At 31.2% G+C, this 22,545-nt stretch overlaps 2 protein-coding genes across 6 annotated transcripts in view; both read left to right on the forward strand.

Annotated features, from left to right (window-relative positions):
• Window positions 1–673: 673 nt before the first annotated feature.
• Window positions 674–8,597, forward strand: LOC142327925 (uncharacterized). The gene is made up of 3 exons (XM_075371300.1): window positions 674–751; window positions 2,378–2,506; window positions 7,907–8,597. Exons 1-3 carry the CDS (start codon window positions 674–676, stop codon window positions 8,408–8,410), a joined length of 711 nt encoding a protein of 236 aa, XP_075227415.1. The 3' UTR covers window positions 8,411–8,597.
• A 10,178-nt stretch (window positions 8,598–18,775) lies between these two features.
• Window positions 18,776–22,545, forward strand: part of LOC142327549 (lysosomal alpha-glucosidase-like) — a 62,552-nt gene continuing 58,782 nt past the window's right edge. For all 5 annotated transcript variants that reach the window (XM_075370703.1, XM_075370700.1, XM_075370705.1 and 2 more), the window contains exon 1: window positions 18,776–18,984. The gene's annotated coding sequence lies outside the window, so the exon portion shown is untranslated. The remainder of the gene's footprint in view (window positions 18,985–22,545) is intronic.

Here is a 22,545-nt window from a genome sequence, read left to right on the forward strand (position 1 = left end):
GTGTTCTTTGGCGGTTGGGTTTCAATTAACCACACATCTCAGGAATGGTCGAACTGAGAATGTACAAAGACTACACTTCATTTACACTCATACATATCATCCTCATTCATCCTCTGAAGTAATACCTGAACGGTAGTTACCGGAGGCTAAACAGGAAAAAAGAGTGGAGTAGTGGTGGTACCATATGTCTCAGGAATGGTAGGCCTGAGTACATAATTACACATTGTTTACATATCATCCTGATCCAATTGGACCATGGTGACGTTGCTTTGTTGCTCATTTTATTGCGACGCACAGATTAAGAAAATAAAACTTATATCTGTAATAGCTTTTGTAAATTCCATAGATATTAAATTCGTATAAAAAAAAATTAAAACAAGATCCTTCATTTGCTGGCATATTTCTGTCTTAATTCTTTGCTTTTTTTTTTAATTTTTAGCAATTAGATAGAGATTTTTAATTACTGTGTTTAATCCCTTATTTGTTCTTTATTTTAGTCGAAAAGCATATTATTATGCTCTTTATTTTTTCACTAAACCTTTGTTATTTTACCCGTTTATTTTTTCTTTCGCATTTTTTTTTGACATAATGAAATTTGACAAAAACTAATTTATGTACTTTTCTTATCGTACAGTTTAATGACGAAAAGTATATAATGAACTAACCGGGCATGATGTTGACTGATATATGTGAATATACATCTCCTATGTGTGTAGCAAATGTTATTTTAACTGACAGTGGTGTTGAAGAGGTCATTTGCCGAATTAATTCTTTCACGGGACCAGATTATATTCATCCTCTTTTAGTGAAGAAATACTCTGCCATTTTGTGTGGTTTTTAACTAAGCTCTTCAATCGTGTATATGTAACGTATAATTAAATTAAACTAATGTAATTTATAAAAACTAGGAACCTGGAGAACACAAACGTGTAGCTTGTCTTACTCCATCTAACGTAAATAAGCTTAGAGATAAAATTATTTTTTTAACATATGGAATTCTGTTTGAAAGAAATGAATGTATCCAAGACAGCATTTAATTATTCAGTCTACATTCAGCTGGTTTTCTAATAAGATGTTTGATATTAAATAAATCAAACGAGTAGTGAAAATCAGTATAAATTGCATCAGGATAATAACCTTTATTTAGCACATTAACAATATGTCACATATATGCACACACAAGTCTGTTTGCATAGATTTACCTTCCAAAAAACCGTGTTGTTCAGGAATATAATTTTTTTTATGCAAGGTTTAATTTTCATACAAAATAACTATCTGTGAATTTTGCAAAAATATTACTTGGGGTGATAGTGCGATACTCATTGATATCTGAATGTCACCGTTTTTAAGTAATTTGCATATGTAGCAAATTTTTCAAATACCAGGGAAAAGAAGAGTATTTAAAGAACGATTGAAGAACTTAAGTAAAATATATACTAAAATGGCAGAGCAAAGAGGATGAATATATTTCGGGCCCATCAAAGAATTATAATTAAGTCGACAAATGACTTCTTCAACATCATTCTAAGTAAAATAATGTTACTGCAGCCATTGTTACGGTTGAATATAATTTTAATCTAAGAAAAATCATTGTTAATATAGATACTCTCAAATTTTTTTGTAAAATATCCAACAATATAAGCACACTCATTTTCAAAAAGCATACGACACGGATAAGATCTACCGTTGTCATTTTTATTAGCGACTTTAAAAAAAAATCTTTATAATCATTAGATGAAAATTCCTCAACTTTAACAGTATAATTTAATAATAAATTTTTATAACTTAAAGAGTACTACGTACGAGGGGACGCTGAAAAATTACTTTGGTTATTCTGAAATTCAAGGTCAAACATGATGACACTTAAATCATTTTTTACGAAAATATAGTTTTGTATATCATATGAAAGAGCATCAAATAAGCTTTAAAAAGAGAATAAGTTTATCATTCTACCTTAGTAAATAGCAAAGTAATATTGTTGAACTAACACTCCTACCGCAAGTCAAAATTTTCCATTTTCCGGCAAATCTGAAGATCTGTAAAAATGAAACGGTTTATGAGAGATCTGAAATTCATTATTTTCTCAAAACTAATTCATACAAAATTTTATGAAAAAACCAGTCGTTCAAGTCGTGTGCCTTGTTGATTTAACATGGAATGACGTGTATGGTAACTATGGTAAATATATTAGGTAACGTTTTACAAGTGTTTCAAAACCTTGCAAATTAAACTCGCCTAATAATAATTTAATTGTGGCTGCACAGTTAATGTGTATGGTGAGTGAATTAGAGATACATTTATTTTAATTTTATAAATTATACAAATAATCATAGACATATTTACTTTGTAGCATTAATTTTTTTGTTTTTCATTACAGCAAGTAGATTTAGTACGACTGAAAGAGGAACCGCTGTATGTTATTAATGGTGATATTGAAAAAGATCCTTTAGCGATTGAAGAGATCGACTCGGTTAAATCAGAAAATTTAAAAGTTGAAAATGAAATGGTAAGTGTATTAGATTTTGTATTCCTTGGAACACCAATTACCCGGATGGACCTTTGCAAGGGCAAAGCTGGATAACTGGAAAGTGTAATTTAAAAAAACAGTTATTATACATACTGTAAATATCATTTTAACCTTTTCCCATCACAATGCTCCGCGCTTCTTAGCGCTCCGCAAAAATAGTTGGTATCTGATTGCCTCTCTTCATAGTCTTATGCTACCCTCTTGTGAAAAAATTTTCAAAAAATTACAGTATATTAACGAGATTTAACAGATTCTGACAAAAAAAAAAAAACCTTACGATTGGATATTTTTTATGCCTGTAACAACAACAAAATTGAAACCGTACAAAAATTACGATAATTTAATTGCAGAATTTTTTTGCGCATTTCTACCGCGTTTTTTATTAGCGAATTTTTTTTTTTTGATTTGTGTTTATGAAACATAGTTTGCTGATTAAAAAAAAAATACTTTCAAGCAAATCGGTTGAAAGTTGGGCAAAACATGATGAAAAATCCGTGTCATAAATTACAGATTAATTAGCATATCAGTTTCGAGAAATTTTTATAGTTATTTATTTTTTCTTAGCGTTACATATAATGTAAAATTTATTTTAAAAATTATAAGACTTCCTTAGAGCATTTATTACGTAAAAAAACTTTTTTTACAACAGAGTATTGCTGTTACACGAAACGGGGGGGGGGGGCAATAGAGTTCATGAAACGCATAATAATTACCCCAGTAATTACAAGCTATTCGGTACAAACAACAGGTATTTTATGTTACTATGTATATAAAATCGTAATATATATTATATATATATATAATATATAAAATAAGAAATTACGAGCGCGCACTAGTTTTTACACCAACATATAAATCGCAATATGGGAGATTCCCCAAAAAAACAAAAGAATGAAATAGATGACAAATAATAAATAACCTAAACAAATAAAATGAAGTAATAAATTTATAAATAAAAAGCTCTTACCCCTAGTTGGTGATATTTTGGCGTGTGTGATACACGAGAAAGCATCCGTCTATACAGAGTGGTACCTCACAAGCCACACACCTCCAGACTGATCTTACGCGAATGCCGTTTGCCGAGCACACAACGCATTGTCTAAAACTGTTTGTTCCCTCACGTTTAGGAAAATGTCTTGCTTCACAACTTTCAAGACGTAAAAATTCACGATTTCTTACATAAGATCCTCGTGCAGAAAATCTCGTAGGAGATGATGAAACAAGCCCTTTCAAAACCTCATTTCGAAACCATCAGAAGGACCATCATTTCGAATCCATCTTATTGCCGTCTTATTTATTATTTATAGTAAGCCGTATAAGCATTGACTTCCTGTTCCGTGTCAGTATCACTAATCGAATGACCTGGATCATCAAAAATCGTTACTCCTAATTTCAGTATTTTTGATGTCGTCTAAGCCCTCAAGGTCGTCACTGTCATTTTCGTCATAATCTGAAAGTCCTTCGTCAAGAGCAAACCTAATCTGTTCGTCATTCATTGTCTCGATAAAAAAAAAATTACGGCAAATAAAAAAAAATCACAAATTTAAAAAAACGCCCAATATGTGAAAAAAATCGCACTGAATAAAAAAAAAACCGATGTAATTTTGAAAAAAATAATGAAATAATATATTACCAACGGAACGCCGGTTTGCGATAGTAAGTTACTTACTGCAGTTCACTCGTACTCACACAATAAAGTAAGATATGTTAGTATAAAGAAAGAGATTCAGTTAAAACTACGTTTTATAAAAATCCCCTCCACTTAAAAGGCTATTCAGATTGACAAAAAACTATTTTTACTGTATACTGTTATTCATTACGAATCGGTATGTGTTTCACTGATGCCGATATCTTTTGTCAGAAAAGATTTATTAGGTCTCTAATCTAAAGTGACACATTTATGACCACAAATTCCTTTTTTTTTGTGTGTGCCGTATAACATAACTTATTATGTGTTTCAATACATCGTTATGTTGCTAATATAATAAGCTAGTTTTGTAAATAATAAATAAATCCGTAACCCTCATAGCAATTATAATACACCAGTCACACACACACACACACAAGCACATTTCTGAGAAAAAAATTGTCATATTCTTTCTTGTCCAAATAAAACATTTTAATTCGTATAACCATAGTTCAAATTGTATAATAAAACTGATTTCTTTGTGAATATAAAAAAATATAACCGACTTAGATCCCATATAAAATGATTTTGTAACAGCGTTTTAAAACTATCACCGCACAGAGCCACTTTACTGGCTTCCTGATCTGAAAAGGTTTTAATGTTTAATAGGTAACACTACGGAAAAAAGTATAAAGAAAAATAAATGTATTTCAGTAATATTAAAATAAAATATTGAATATATGTACAGTGTAAGAAAAAACTGTAAAGTGGTACTAAAAATTCAGTGTGTAGAAATCTTCTTTTATAATTAGTTTAACAAAGGCCTAAATATACACATTGTTTTTGCTAAATGAATTAAAAAAAGTCTGTTACAAAATCCAGTAGAATAAAGATCGATAAAAAAGTTCTTTTGAAACAAGTTTTTTTTTTTTGTCTTCAGTCATTTGACTGGTTTGATGCAGCTCTCCAAGATTCCCTATCTAGTGCTAGTCGTTTCATTTCAGTATACCCTCTACATCCTACATCCCCAACAATTTGTTTTACATACTCCAAACGTGGCCTGCCTACACAATTTTTCCCTTCTACCTGTCCTTCCAATATTAAAGCGACTATTCCAGGATGCCTTAGTATGTGGCCTATAAGTCTGTCTCTTCTTTTAACTATATTTTTCCAAATGCTTCTTTCTTCATCTATTTGCCGCAATACCTCTTCATTTGTTACTTTATCCACCCGTCTGATTTTTAACATTCTCCTATAGCACCTCATTTCAAAAGCTTCTGATCTTTTCTTCTCAGATACTCCGATTGTCCAAGTTTCACTTCCATATAAAGCGACACTCCAAACATACACTTTCAAAAATCTTTTCCTGACATTTAAATTAATTTTTGATGTAAACAAATTATATTTCTTACTGAAGGCTCGTTTAGCTTGTGCTATTCCGCATTTTATATCGCTCCTGCTTCGTCCATCTTTAGTAATTTTACTTCCCAAATAACAAAATTCTTCTACCTCCATAATCTTTTCTCCTCCTATTTTCACATTCAGCGGTCCATCTTTGTTATTTCTACTACATTTCATTACTTTTGTTTTGTTCTTGTTTATTTTCATGCGATAGTTCTTGCGTAGGACTTCATCTATGCCGTTCATTGTTTCTTCTAAATCCTTTTTACTCTCGGCTAGAATTACTATATCATCAGCAAATCGTAGCATCTTTATCTTTTCACCTTGTACTGTTACTCCGAATCTAAATTGTTCTTTAACATCATTAACTGCTAGTTCCATGTAAAGATTAAAAGGTAACGGAGATAGGGAACATCCTTGTCGGACTCCCTTTCTTATTAGGGCTTCTTTCTTATGTTCTTCAATTGTTATTGTTGCTGTTTGGTTCCTGTACATGTTAGCAATTGTTCTTCTATCTCTGTATTTGAACCCTAATTTTTTTTAAAATGCTGAACATTTTATTCCAGTCTACGTTATCGAAAGCCTTTTCTAGGTCTATAAACGCCAAGTATGTTGGTTTGTTTTTCTTTAATCTTCCTTCTACTATTAATCTGAGGCCTAAAATTGCTTCCCTTGTCCCTATACTTTTCCTGAAACCAAATTGGTCTTCTCCTAACACTTCTTCCACTCTCCTCTCAATTCTTCTGTATAAAATTCTAGTTAAGATTTTTGATGCATGACTAGTTAAACTAATTGTTCTATATTCTTCACATTTATCTGCCCCTGCTTTCTTTGGTGTCATAACTATAACACTTTTTTTGAAGTCTGATGGAAATTCCCCATTTTCATAAATATTACACACCAGTTTGTATAATCTATCAATCGCTTCCTTACCTGCACTGCGCAGTAATTCTACAGGTATTCCGTCTATTCCAGGAGCCTTTCTGCCATTTAAATCTTTTAATGCTCTCTTAAATTCAGATCTCAGTATTTGAAACAAGTATTTATATGAATAATCTTTAAATTTTTCTAGTAATGTATTATTTATTTTTTTTTAATTACCTAGTCCAAATTTAAGCATTTTAGTTAGTTGGACATCTGGAAAACTGGTGCTCCACTGTGTTAACTTTTCATTATGTAAATTTTGTATTTACATGTCAGCTCTATGACGCCATTTTTTCCCCTCATAGCTGACACTTACTTTGACTATGTTCCTTTTATTCTTGATTACTGTATGGAGTTTTCGGTACAACAAATTAGACGGTTGTCTTTAATTATCCCAAATGTAAGAAAAGTATTCTCATCGCTAAATAAAATATTATTAAGATTGTTTTCAATACGGTGATTACCTCTGCAGCAAACTGGTATCATTGGCGGCAATCATTTGGTTTAATGTGAAAAAGCGGTTGTAATGTAAACTTGTAAATGGAGCGTTTATGACCGATGTTGTGAACGGTAGAAAAATGAATCTTCAGTCCGTAACTAGATCGCATAATAGACTTATCTGGCAGTGAATGTATCGCTTACTTGATCCACAGTCTCTTAACTGACTGAAACCTTTTGATGATTTCCAGTTTGTGAAACCCATCTTCTGGTCTCTTAAAGTCATATCTTTGGAATACAATAGATTTGGATGTAGGAAAATCGACATTCAATTCGGTTCATACAAGCCGTTGAATATGCATAACCGATTGAAAGCAAGGCATAAACTGAACATTTTTTGTGGGGGCTCCACATCTTGATGGACTGCAATCGCATTCAATTAGGTTTGTCTGCACGTGCATATTCTACTGAATCTGAAAGTATACTGAACAAATCTTTGAGATATATTCTCTCATTTGGGCCTACATTTAAGAGATTACAGTGACGGATTTCTTAAGTGTAGGCCATTAGTTTTGGATGCTTTCAGCCCAGACATCCTGTGTGTACAAAATTTTATGAATATGAAACGTATGGGTTTGTAGGTCTGATCAACATGTATATAGATAAAACGTGAATAATAAATATATTTACCTGTTATAAATTTGCCATAGTTTTGTTTTCCTAAAACATGCATATGATAATAAAATTTCAGCCAAATGTGTAAATATACCGCAAGATAAGTAAAGTTCCTTCTTATAACTTATAAGATAAATTAACTCATTGATGATTAATTAATATCCAAAACCGGATTGATTATGAATATATGTTTAAAATATTCAATTTTTTATACATATTTAGTGGCTTTTTACAAGATGTAATACTTAATTTTATTGTAATTTTTTACGTTATTCATAATTACCTTTGAATTATTAGTTATTTTTAATTTACAGGTTATTATTGATAAAGGCACCTACAAGGGAAGTACCAAGAATCGGATTACTCATAAGAGGTGTGTAAATAATTCAGTATATGATGGAATTATAAAAGAAAACTTCAATGAATATAAGCGTGCATACGGTGATGTTACAATAGAAAATTTAATCAAGGATATAAATAGTGAAAATAAGATACTTACGCAGAGTGATTTTAAAACACATCTTATTACACGTAACAAAGAGAAAAATTATGTATGTAAATTTTGTCAAAAGTCATTCAATTATAAATGTTATTTAGGGAGACATGTTAATATTCATAAAAATGAGAGAAATTATGTTTGCAACTTTTGTCAAATGTCATTTAATTTTAAAAGCAATTTAAAGAGACATCTTAATAGTCATATAAAAGAGAAAATTTATATGTGTACATTTTGTCAGAAGTTTTTTAATCAAAGATCTCATTTAAAATCACATTTAAGTATTCATACTAAGGAGAAAAATTATATTTGTAACTTCTAACAAAAGTCATTTAATTAGTAAATACCATTTAGAGAAACATCTTAATATTCATACAAAAGAGAAAAATTATGTTTGCGACTTCTTTCAAAAGTCATTTAGTACTAAATACCATTTAGAGACACATGTTATAATATTCATAAAAATGAGATAAATTATGTTTGCAACCTTTGTCAAATGTCATTTAATCGTAAAACCTACAAGTAAAATACAGAATTTGATATGTGCGCCGTTCAGTTGCTGACATTTTTCACTGTACACAGATGGTATAAAAAAAAACCAAAACAGCTTTGATAGTGTTGTAAGTAAACCAGAAAACTTTTAATATTTTTTTTATTAAGACATGTGAGTGCAGCCAACGGGAAAATAAAAAATTACCTTATTTCAATTGCTATTATAAGCTGTATGAAGCAATTCTGGGAATTTTTTATTCTACTGTGTGTGTAGTTTTGTGAGAACAGAGAATTACTGATATAAATATTCCAATCATGTTATTTAAGTGTATATATATATATATATAAATAATATATTTTATTTTTATCTTATAGAATTTGTACTGATAAGATAAAGATATGTTCCTAATATGAGTTCATATCTGGAAATGAACAAAAAAAGTCATTTGCATGCTGTAATATATATCAGGAGTGTTAATAAGGTAAGGGAACTTTAAATAACATCACCAAGAAAAGTGAAATTCAGCAATTTAATATTACACCTAGCAACCACGGGAGAATGCATATCAAAAATTAAATGGAAAGAACGGCAGTTGAACACATCCTATTAAAGGCATTAAAAACAAAACTTTTATCGTAAAATAAAAACTTCATGCTATAACAATGTATTCAAAATGACAGTAACTTGATTTTTTTACAGATTGTTTCAAAAGTGACATACATAGTGGTACAAATTTTGAATTACATATTATCACCGTAAACAACAAAAAATAAGCAACCTCAATGCAAACATGAGTTAATAAAAAACAGCTTTTTGAATCCGTGGATTCATCATCAGTTACTATCAATGGCAATTATTAATTTCATTGTTTGTTAAAACTGATAATGATTGGGGTAAATTTATTGCCAGAGATAGTATTCTAATAACTGATAACGAAGAAAAGTTCTTTTTAGGTAGACTGATAAGTTTGCATTGAGATTGCTTCTAATTTGTAAGTTTTTGTTATTATTATTATTATTATTTTTTTTTACAGCATCAACTGTTAAGCCCTTGTCATATTCTTAAAAAGAGGTTAGTATCACCATATGTAAGGGTGTAAAGGGCCCTTACATTTTTATTTAAAAGCACAAAGTACACATAACATTAATCTAAAAACAATAAACAAACAACACTTATGGGATGTAAAGAGCCCCGATCTTAAAATTTGAGATAATATCTCAAAGAACGTAAATGGATGATACAAGTCTTTACAGTACCATTATCTCCTTCTACCTGTCTCGTTTATTTATTTAAGCACCCTCGGGGCGACCAGAACCGCCGTTAAGCAGCATATAAGTGGCCTCAGGATGCCGTGGCAGTTGACTCCCCCCCTATAAATGTCCCGTAGTACGTAACCCTTCAGGGTCCTCCCAGCGCCATAAGAACAATCTGACCACCTGTTCGGGAGAGCCAAAAGCCCCTCGGCAGGGAGGTTGCCCTTCCCGGTCCAGACCTACTTGACTACAGACATGCATTGCGCTTACCCAATAGCCTCGTGCCCACATTCCACCCTTGAGGGTCCCCTGTGCCATCGTTGGACACACCCTGACTCCCTGCTCTTGCATGCAGGCGAGCCAGGGCGGCCTAGGCAAGAGGGCTACCTCCTGTCACTATACGTGCCACGCTTCGAGACTCCCTTATATATATATAAAACTAACCCTTAGAGTTTGTTTAACGCAGCTTTAAATTTTCCACTTTTACACACTTTTAAGAAGTCCACTGGCGTTTAAATAAGCAAATATGTTTCCTTCATTTCCATTATCCAAATCAGCAGCAATATTATTTCTTAGCAGGAACCTGTTTCTGAGGTCCTCATACATGGTACACTCTTCCATTAGATGCTTAATTGTAAGTGTTTTATTACAAATACCGCACATCGGTTTCTCTTTGCCGGTTAACATATATAAATTTGTTACTCGCGTGTGATCGATTCTAAGTCTGGTCACAGCCACTTGTTCTCGGCGAGTCAACTTCATGTCGCTTTTCTATTTATACGGAGAAGTTTTGACCGAGTTAAATTTTGTATTTAAACTCCTCCAATCAGTATTCCACTTGTTTCTTATTATGTTAGACAGTTTTTGACATCTGCCATCCTTACAGGAATTGCATCCAAAACATCGCAGACTGTTGCCTTTCTGACAGCTTTGTCTGAGCTTTCATTACCTGCAATACAAGCATGCCCTGGAGTCCATACAAATACGCATCGATGTCCTCGTTGATTTAGAACGTACAAAATGGACAGAACGTTTGAAATTAGGACATCCTTAATGTTCTTGTTCCGAATTCCAACAAGTGCACTTAAAGAATCGGAACATATTAGCATTCTCTCTTCGCAATAGTGTTCAGTGTACCGAAGAGCTTGCTGTATATCAGTAGGTTGTGCCGTATAGACACTGGCCATATCTGGTAGGTTCCAAAAGTGGGCTTCTCCATTTACATATATGGAGCATCCAACACCACGTTCGGTTTTAGTACCGTCAGTATAAATTCTAATATGTTCTTTGTAGCTACTCACGGCTGCTAAAAATTCCTGTTGGATGATCGCTGCTGGCTTCCTTTTTATTTCTTCCTGAGAGAAATCCAACCTCGTATTTACCGCTGGCAAGAGCTATGGCGGCATTTCTCTAGTAGAAATTGCTAATGTATCTGGAATTGCAATTTCGTGTTTTCTTCTTAATTCGTGGTACCTAATTCCGGCCGGTCTGGAATAGGTAGCACGATGTTCGTATAATGCAGCCAGAGGATGGTTGTTAAAAAGTTTTTTATTTATATGGGCAGGAATAGCACATATATTTGCTGCATATCTTAGCAAAAGGATCTCTCTTCTCTTCTATAATGTAGTGGCATTATTCTGGCTTCAAACATTAGACTAGTCGCCAGACTTGTGCGGAAAGCGCTTGTCGCATATCTTATTCCGCTATTTTGAATTACGTCTAACTTTCTTAAATGCGATTTCCTAGCGGATGAATATACAATACATCCGTAGTCTAGTTTCGATTGTAATAATGCCTTATATAGTCTCAATAATATTTCTTTATCTGAGCCCCAATTGATGTTCGATAAACATTTTATAATGTTTAAGGCTTTTTTGCATCTATCACTCAAGTCCTGTATATGTAATCTCCACGTAAGGGATTTATCCAATACCAGTCCTAAAAATCTCACATTGCCCTTATATTGTATTGGATTATTGTCGATTGTCAAAATAGGACTTTGGTGAGGAATTCTTTTCCTACAGAAGTGTACACAGCACTTTTTTCTGGTGAAAATTGGAATCCATTATTCCTTTCAACTTCATTTAGAGCGTCAATCGCTCGTTGTAATTTGTATTTCACCATAGCAGTCTTGTTGCTGGCATACACAATTGTATCATCAACTATCATCAACATAGACGCTTTTGCTGATTTGTACTGCAATGGCTAATATCAATTTATTAATGGCGATCGTAAACAAGGTACCGCTCAACGGCGAACCTTGTGGTATGCCATATTCCAAGCTTCTTTCAGATGAATATTCATTGTTGACGCGTATTTGGAAAGTACGGTCATTCATGTAGTTGCTGAGTAAAACTGGCAGATTGCTACGAATGTATCTGGAGCATTACTCCATGTGCCAGGTCATATCGAAGGCCTTCTGAAGATCAAAGAAAACTCCGACACAATGTTTCCTTGTAATAACAACTACAACAGTACAAGTGTAGATAAAGTATCTTGTTGCATTTCTTACAATTTATTTTAAATACAATTAAACACTTTTATTTTGAAGAACCAATCTTACGTTGTCATTGCATTTTTAAATAATACAAATGAAAAAAACCCTTAAATTTTCTGCATCTTGCGCAGTGTGTACATAAATGTCCTCAATTACTTTTTATTAATACCTTCTGAATTGAAGCTCATGACTTGGCTGCACATACGTCCAACAGTTGATATATTTCAAAACATCAGCTTACTGAGCGGTTCGTTAATTCCGGCAATTCATATGCCGTATTTTAATAAAATTACTTACCTTTCTTAACTCTGTTTAAAAAAAAAACTATCTATCACTTTCTGCAAAATCTTCCTTTCTTTTTCTTCTTCAACAAATAAGATGCAAAAAAGACCACATTGACAGCTGCTGCAACTGCACCAATTTTCATCGCGGAGGCTACTGCATTTGAAAAAGAAAGTTTGTATCACCCCCAACATTGAATACTTGGGGAAACAGGGCGTACAATGGAAAACATCGGAGTCATACCTGAAGCAAATTTGAGACCATTGTCGGACACATTGTATGACAGTGACTTGATGATGATATGGATTTTAAATCCCAGAGCTATGTACAATCGCATTTTGTACAAGGGGGTGTTATAAAAGTATGCTAATGTATCTTCCCTTACAAAAAAGGACCCCGTTCTTTTGTTGAAACCTGGACATCTGTAAATCAATAATGAAATGAATTTAAAAAAAAATCAAAATCTCTTGCGATTTAGAACAATTTTTTTTGTTGTACGACTACAATAAGGAAGATTCTTTTAACGAGTGAAAAAGAGAATTACAGTTCCCCTTGTTCATATGTAGATCACTTTAAATGCACCGATTAAATATACCATTTAGACCTTCTCAAAGCATAATGATTCGGTTCAAAAACGTTTAGTCATTCACAAACACCACACGACCTGAATTCTTGATAACCATTCCAAATCATTTGCAAATAATAAAAGTAATAGAGTACTAATTTACTGGGACATCTTGTTTTCAGTCGGCTAACTAAATTTATACACAAAAAGATTTAGATTTATCTTCAATTAATCATATGGTAGCTGTACTTGCTGGAATTCTTTTCTAAACTGACTTATTTTGTCTGTGTCATATTAACAAAATTATGTACTAGACTGGTGGCAAGTCCAGATTCTAAATTTTCTTGAATGAACCCGACCTTATACTTCTGTTTTTATATTAAGTCGCCTACCTCAGCAAATCATCAGTTGCCGTTAGAAGTATACAAAATTGCAGTACTCAGGTGCTATCTGTCCTGTATTTACTCTAAACTTCTCGATCGACTTTCCTAGGTGAATGACTTGACATATATACGTCTCTTTAGCGAGGTTCATTATTTTCTTCGGCGAGTTATATCTTTCACGGTTTTCCAGTTATTAAAAGTTTCTTAAATTAAATATTTAACCGAGATTTTACTTCCATCTTCACATTCATTAAGCCTGTCGCGTTTCACACCGGTCAACTGCCTTTCTCATCTTCTTCATCCGACTTTTATAATATCTCCTAACACTTCTTTTATCCTTAAGCGCTTACCTTTTCTGTTAACCTGTATGTATCGCTTTTTCATCGGTCAACAATCAATGTTATCTTATTTTAAATTCATTATTATCTTAACCGCCACGGGTTTCTGTGGCACAACGGTAGTGTCTGCCTTTTATCTGGAGTTTCCAGATACAAGTCAGCAGTTTTCACACGCTACAAAATTCATTACGTTCATCATAGTGATTATCTTATATTATTAGGCCTGGATCTGTGCCTTTTTTTTACCGATCAAATAAAAAATTATTTTTATATCGATTGGTTTTTTTTTTTTTGAAAAAAGTAATCTATAGAAAATGAAATTCAATTACGATAACCGTAGTCCACAGAACATAATTTTTTAAAGTAACACAAAAATGCTTATCTGGTATTTAGACTTTTTGTTTTTAAATGCGCTTTTGTTGTAAAATTACTCGTTTCAGTTAACAGTATAAATTTATCTACTGAACTGCTTGATTCCGTGACCGGATTTGTTTGTAATATCGTTTAAAATTGTACCGTTAAAGAATAACGATTCGCTTACCGATATTTTTTTTATACTGGAATCTTTTTACGCAAATAGAAAGGATAAGACGTAGAAAAAAAGCAACTCTATAAAAGCTCTACCGAAGAGCCTACGTATATTTCTAAATTTTGCTAGTAGTTCAAAATTGATAATTATATGCTCTTCCCTACTGCCAGACCTTGAAGGTCATTGAATTTTTATATTGATTTTTTTTTAATACTTGGAAATTAATACATTTATATCTTACATTTTTCAATCGCTCTGTGTGAATGATCTAAGTAATGTAAAATAGACTAAATATTCTCAAAAAAATTTGGTCTGTTATGCTATCATCCGCAAATGTGAGTATTTACTCTGTTGATCAAAACTTAAAAAATTTGCTTTGCAGGCGAATGAAGACTATCCAGCAGTATGAAATCTACAGTTAATACAAAATATCAAATAAAAACAAATCCGTAGTTAACACAAACTTATTTTCTCCTCTACCACAATAAAAATGTTTTCCTTGCGACCTGATTCGCCATCGAAATTAGCGCTGATTTGCTAGTCTTTGAGATAAAGACGTATTTTTTTTTAACTTATGAAATCAGATTTTTTTTAAACATCAGTTTATAGATTTCTGCTTTCCACAAGTAATCCGTATTACTACTGGAAGACAGAAATCTGCTAATCGTTTGTTTTTGTAGCTTACAATTAACTCTGAAGTACTGTAAGTTTTACATTTATTTACAGCTGTGATAAAAAATCTGATGTGGAACCCACATGACTTCCCTGTACGCCTATTAAATTACATATACGCATTTTTAAAAGTACATAAAATTTTATTTTACTAATAATTTTTTATATTTTTTATTTTTTATTATTTTTGAATTATTATTTATCGTAAACATTTTTTTACAATTAGGGATTAATAATTATTAATAAATCAATATATTTAAATTTAAAAAAACCAGATGAAGTCTGATTCTAACCGATGTGTCTTCCTCTTGTAAGATCCAAATATTTCATTAATTAAAATTTTATTTGGCTATAACTCTGGAACCGATGAAAATAAGTACCACTGAAAATGATAATAAGTACATATATAGTTGAAAAGCTCTCAATGAGGGCTTATTACTACTGTTAAAAAAGGTCCCAAAATTTTTTTGGGATTTTTACACGTGTCGCTGACGTAAGAAAGACTGAGACAGATGGAATATATTAATAAATTAATGAAATTATTTTTGTCGCTGTGAAAAATACATTATATACATTCGATAGGGAAATCGTAATAAGTGTTGCAGTTTTGTCTATTTCCTAATTATGTCGTCGGTAGGTGTTGAATCGGATGAATTATATGAATTTTACAGCGTTAAATTATTTTGAAACAATGCTATAAGAGAATTATACGATCGTGTTATAATAATAAATAAAACCGATTATCAGAAAAAACTTGAAAAGTAGTTTATAAAAAGTCGCGTTACATTATACGCCTTTTGAATAGCTTCTAGATGTGCTATAACAATCTGATAGGTTTAAAAAATCCAATCTACTGCACGATAAATATTAAGTAATATTTACTTTTACTGTACATTTTGTGTTTGACGAGTCAGAAATTACGGTATACTTGTCGCATAACATCTGATGATACATTTAAAGCCGATTTCTTTGCTTCGTTGATCAAAATTTTAGTTATTGTAACAATATTTATTAGCAATAGATCTATAAAAAGAGAGAAAATGAAACTAAATTTTGTAGTAATTATACGATAAAATTAAAATAAAAAAAGTTGCATTAAAATTCAACGATTTGATTCCCAAAGGCAAAGGTAAGGTGTAGTGAAAATTAAAGGAATATCTAATTATATATGATTAAGATCCTACTGTTATGTATACTATAGTAATACAATCAGAAAATTTAATACTAGCAATTAATGGTTGATTGTTATACGACTACGTGACACAGAAAAACATATTTCTTGATGTTATTTATTGACTCGAGTAAATCTTGTTTACATAATTCTGTTTGTGTGCTGGCATCAATTTTCCTTTATAACTCAGGTTCCTGACATAATTAGTAGTCATTTTGTATGAATTTTGTTTTATTAAGTTGTGTAAAGGAGTTAACATGTCTTTAAATAAGATTAGATTTTTTTACTTTTGTTTAGTTTTTAAAGATAATATCAGTCGAAACAGAATAAATATTCAATTTTAAAAATAATTGAAACCTCCCCGATCTAAGAATTATTAAAAAAGGTTCTAATTATTGATCGTTTTATACAATCTACTCGATTTGTTTTTGCCGTTATTAGACGACACAATTTGCAGCCATTACAGAGAGGTAGGATTAAATAATTTTTTTTTTTTGTTCAAATAATTAATTATATTATCGACTGTGATGTTTAATAAAATAAACAATTACTAGCGAATCCTACATGATATTTGCAGGGTTGCATTTTAGTGAATTAATTTATTCAACTTTGGCATATAGCTGCAAACTTCATCAATGTATAAAATATATACATATGACCTTGAGTGCATTAACTGAAAGTTTACTACCAATATTGATATTCATTTCCATCTAATAACACCTCGTTAATAAATGTTAGAGTGATCGGTTTTACTGTAATGATTACAGTTAATATATAATATAACTTCCTATCCTTAAAGTGACCGATATCTTCATCCTCACCACTACAACACAAAGAACGTAGAGTATCATTTAATTCATGGAACGGCCTTCTGTTAAGAGGTAACAAAGGTACTCTTTTCCAGAAAATTAGACTTATAAATCCCCTTTTATTCTTATCAATTATATACTAATAATTACCTAAGTTCTGCATTTAATTTGTGATAAGCGCTAATGAAACTGAACTGTACTAGCTCTATCCATCCACAATAATTTTAATTTTTCCATTAAGTTTTAATAAAAAATGTCATTAAAACACCCAGAAGATTTTATCGTCAGGATTGAAAACAATTTCTAACCCAGACTTTTCCATCTTGTCCTACCACGCCTTAAACCTGCCCTTTCTTTCAGTCAATGCCATTCTTTTTTTTTAATTTTCAGTTAATCAATATAGGTCTTTCTATCAATGGATAAAAATGGATGTCTAATACTTGAAATTATTCCAGATGCTATTAATTGAAAATGTAATTGTTGGTGCCTTACGGGGTGTGTGTTCATGAACAGTAAGCTAGTAAAACCTATTCACAGTGACCGGTTTTCTGGTGATTTATTTTTCAGAGTTTTCTTGGTCTTATAACTGCTTTATTACATTTTACTAAACTATATATTTTACTGTAATAATAGGAATCTTAAGAACAATAACTTAAAGACTCTTCTCAATGGCCAGAGTTTCTAACTTTTTATCCATTTGATCTAATTTGCTTAATATACATGCTAATGAATCTGTGGTATTCCTGTGCCTACTTGGAATACAATGCGGCTCCATATTAAATATTTCATTCTCACTAAAGTCTCTCCCTTGTTCATTGGTTTTCTCAGTTTTATTAATTCTTACCTGGTTGTTGGCTTTACTGGAGTGAATTTAGTTCTCTGCTTCTTTTCCAAGGGCTCATTAACCCTGACAGGGAATGTTACTTTTTAAGACTTTGGTGATTGGTGTCCCACTGACCGGTCCTAGCCTTGGCAGCTTTTCTTCCCACAGCACTGAGCTGCTGAACCTTTTACGTCATATACAGACACCACACCATGAACACTGCAGAAATTACAATATATACCCTTACAGAACAACAATATTACCGCAGAACAACATCTTACACTAACTCGCGGTGATGTTGCGACCACGGTGAACCCAGTTGTATGTAATCCTAGTTCCAGTGCGTGCGCCCTTTGCGGGAGTGATCCGGTATTTTGCCGGTACTCGTGGGAAGCGTATGTCAGTCCAAATTAATAGTTCTTCGGTGGATATTGGTCCAATTGAAAAAACAAAAAGATTTTGACCGACGTTTTCAGTCGAAGATGTATCGAACGATAAGGAAACCGAGAGATGTAAGAGAGTGCCAAGTATTTAATATATATAAAGACAAGTAATATATATATAAAGACAACTGCAAAAACATTTTTTGTTAATGGAATTCTCAATTCAGTTTTTTTATTTATTTAGAATGTAAAGTAATTATTACATTTTTTAATAGTACTTGTTAATTCCATAGAGGTTGATATTTTGATCTAATATTTCTTTTTACCAAAAATTATTTATTGCTCAGACAAATTATTATAGGATAAAAATACATTTTTAGTATTTTATCTATTAATTAATATCTGATTTTACTTCTTAAAAGTTAAACATTTAAATTATCCAGTTTTCAGTTGGCTGCTTTATGCATACAGCTGTTATAACATAACGTGTAGTTAAGTAAGGTTATGTTACTTAGAGTTTAAAACAAATTAAATTATTATTTAAAATAAGGTTTTAGTCGAATAGTGATAAAACATAAAATTCATTAAGTATTCCATAACGACATAAAGTAACACAAAAAGTATTCCAAGTAATAGTGAAGATGAAAATTGCTGATGTTGAAAATGCCACAAAGATGGAACTGTACAACCAATTCAAGGTATAGTAGTAGGTAGTAACTTATTAAAAATGCCAGGAAAAACCAACAATAAAGCTCTTCTGACAGAATGAAGTGCTGTGTTGAATTACACAAAAAATTCTCTTGTCTGTTTTGACAGCGATAGAGTATTTAATTATTAATTTTTTAAGAAAAGTTTGCACATTGTTAAATATAGATTCACGGGTAAATTAGAATTCTTATTTTGTAAAAGCATAACATGATTTATGCTTATAAGCACAAAATGATTTGACAATTCTGTTTTATATCTGACAATTCCTAAATTTTTTTAAAGTTTCTCAAGAAATTATACTTCTGGTGAGAGTATTTGTAAGGGATAATTAACTTAAAATTATTTATTCATCTACTTTTACAATTACAAAAGACTAATGCCCTGCCAACTGATGATAATGAATTTGTGTGGTATGTAAAGAATGTCTGACTTGGATGTGAAACTCCGAATAAAAAGCCAGGGGTGCTACCACTCCACCACAGATATCAGGATTATTTTGGTAATAAATTTAGTGTATATTGGAATGATTCAAAACCAAAAAATACTGTTTTAATGTTTTGTTTAGTATTTTGAATTTATTTTGTGGTATGATACCTTATAAAAAGAAATCAAAGTATTTGTAATGAATGTCAAATGGTTTCTTTATAATAGTATTTTTTTTTGGCCATTTAATTTATTTTTATTGGATATAATTATAGTGTATTCAAAAAAATTTCTTTAAATCTTTTTTTCTTGATAATTGATAATTAACTTTATTTGAAAACATTTCTATAAGAGATTTACAGAGCAACTTAAAATATCTCTGTTATTAGATTTCCTTAATAAAAGGGTACTTGAATAGAATTGCATCAGAGAAAAGGTTTGGTTAGATTTCATTTTAATCTGGTATATCATGATGTCACCATGATTATGGCTTCTAGATGTTTCATTTACCACGCTATCCAAAGGTGGAGTGTTTAAAGTCTCCTATTTCCCCTTCTAAATCACCTCACACTCATACTCTTCACTTCCTACTTTTATTTCAGTTCTCTCTTTATATAACTCTTTGTTATTATTTCTATCCTTAGAAAATAACTGGTTATTTTTTATGCTTTTTGTTTCTCAGTACTGTTTCCTGGTCACTATTTCATTGGATTTTAATTAACAAAACATCTTGACCTATAACATTCATTATTTTAAAGAGGCCCCAATTTGACTCAATTAAATATCAAGAGGCTTCCAGTATATCACATGAATTAATCTCATTGGATTGTTCCTGATGTGATTAACTGAAGTCTGCTATCCCAAAACAATTGATAATTAATGATTTCAGTAATAAATGGTAATTAGGGCTTAGTTGTATCCTTTTGTAAAAATATGGTAAAAACTACTGTTTGCACTTTAACTCTTTCATTTGAAAAGGCAAACTTTAACTTCTTCACTATCTCGATGAAGTTTGTTAAAAAAATATGGTTTATTTTTCAATATATATCACAACCAAGAAATGCAGCGATATATTTTGATGATAAAAAATTCCAAATTTGTATTGAGTCCAGAGCCAACTGATGAGAGACTTCATGCCACTGCCAATCACATCTCATTAACCGTTAACTGTGTTGTATAATGTTTACTGGTTTATTTTATTCTACTATTTTATAACAGTGTCTTTTGACACTTTGAACATCTCTGATAACTTTTAACAATTGTTAACAGCTTAAGTACACCTAATTTTCTACAATAATTAACATAAGATTATCACAGATAGTTGTTTTATTTTTTTAATTATTAGGCCTATTATTGTGAAAAAATTATTACTTAATTTGATACTAATTTACAATACTAGTTCCATCAACATGTTGATGGAAAATTAAACAACACTGTTGTTCATTTTCGGGTGTGTATCTTCATGCCATTAGTATTTGATAGTGGCTAATGACTGCATCAGTTAATGTCAGTGAAAACTCCCTAATTGATGGCAGTGTGTGAAATAAAATATCCTATTGTTCCATATAGGAACCACACCCTATTGTTTTGATGTTGTGTTATTTTATTTCTTAAGAAAAAGTAGTATATACATTCTTCAGATTATTCATTATAGTTTGATACCATTAATTATTATACTACTTCCTAATCAGAGAATCAGGGTTTAGAATTTGGTTTTTCTTCTGCATGTGTCAAATTCTGGACATTAATCCTTAATTTGTGTCATGTAGTAGAGAAAACTTAACGTTCTTTTGATTTTTTTCCAAATAATGTTGTTGCAGACTTCCATAAACTTACTTGTGTTCTAATGAAGACTACTTTTTTAAATGATCTTCCTACAGTTAATTATATCACTTAATAAATAAATAATGAACCTAAAATGTACTATTGATTTTTAAAAGATTGCTTAAAAATTTGTGTTTCCTTATTTCTGTCATTTATTTATTGGCTTTCTTTTACAGCCCAAAAAGATTTACTAAACTTTGTTTAGATTGTGATCCCCAAAACAGTATTTGAGTATTGTATCCAAAAGATGATCAGTTCCGATAAAATCCTCTTATTTCTTTATCATCGAACTAGATATTATTCTAAAGCAAAAGTGTATTATGTTTGTATGAAAGATTATCAATCCATGATAAAATGTTTTTATCAATTTATTACCATCAACCTAGATAATAATTTGAAAGCAAAAATATTTGAGCTATCTGTTTCTTTTTGACATAATCTAAATGATCTTTCTTGCACAGAGTGTAGTTATTACAGTGAAGCATTATGTAAATATAGGTATTCTATGATAAACATTCTAAACTATTTAATTATTTTATTCCAGTAACTACAGGCTTATGCCCAGTTACGGTACCTTTTTCTTTTCTCTTAATGATAAAGAATTAATTTTTTAAAAATACTAAGGTTGGCTGAGATCTGAACTCAGAACCTTCTGGATGAAAAACAGGCCACTCGGTTATGAAGGTCAACAGAGTAACGGCATCCATAATATTATTTATCATCCAGAATTTATTATTTATTTGTTCAGCGTGTTTTTATTTGTTAGTAAATGTTGTTTTATGAAATGCGTAACACCCGAGTGTATATCTTTTAGGGTATCAATCTGTTGTTTATTTACATTTGTACTTGTATCAGTGTTGTGTCTTTACATGAGTTTTATTTGGCTTTTTTTTTTTTAATAACTGATGGCTTGTGATTACATATCCATGGTTGATGTATATTATAGAATTTTACTCAACTTTACCAAATACATTTATTAAGACCGATCATTTCTTGTTGTTACTTCTAATCTATGATTTATCTCTGCACATTGTTTTTCCCCTGTAGAATAGATTTAACCTCTTAATTGTTTCTAAAAAGATACTCCAGTTTTTTGGTTCCCACACTGTTTTGCATATTTTATATCAATTAATTTATAACATATTCTTTATGTTGATGTTGAACACTAGCCCTGGTATCTGCAGTATGAAGTAAAATATAATACTCATACTCTTGGCCTAGAAATGAAAACTGAGAATATTTAAATTATGAATTGAGTTATAAAAAAAAATTGAGGGAAGGAAACTAAATTATGAACTAAAATA

The sequence above is a fragment of the Lycorma delicatula genome, chromosome 7 (genome assembly GCF_047948215.1).
Source record: "Lycorma delicatula isolate Av1 chromosome 7, ASM4794821v1, whole genome shotgun sequence".
In the NCBI taxonomy this organism is placed as follows: domain Eukaryota; kingdom Metazoa; phylum Arthropoda; class Insecta; order Hemiptera; family Fulgoridae; genus Lycorma; species Lycorma delicatula.

What these genes read in the sequence shown, in the direction of transcription:
- LOC142327925 (XM_075371300.1), top strand. Translation starts at nt 674, where the DNA reads ATGTTGACTGATATATGTGAATATACATCTCCTATGTGTGTAGCAAAT. An exon ending in CTGACAGTGGTGTTGAAGAG is followed by an intron (nt 752 to 2,377) that starts GTCATTTGCCGA and finishes TTTTCATTACAG; the next exon opens with CAAGTAGATTTAGTACGACT. An exon ending in TAAAAGTTGAAAATGAAATG is followed by an intron (nt 2,507 to 7,906) that starts GTAAGTGTATTA and finishes TTTAATTTACAG; the next exon opens with GTTATTATTGATAAAGGCAC.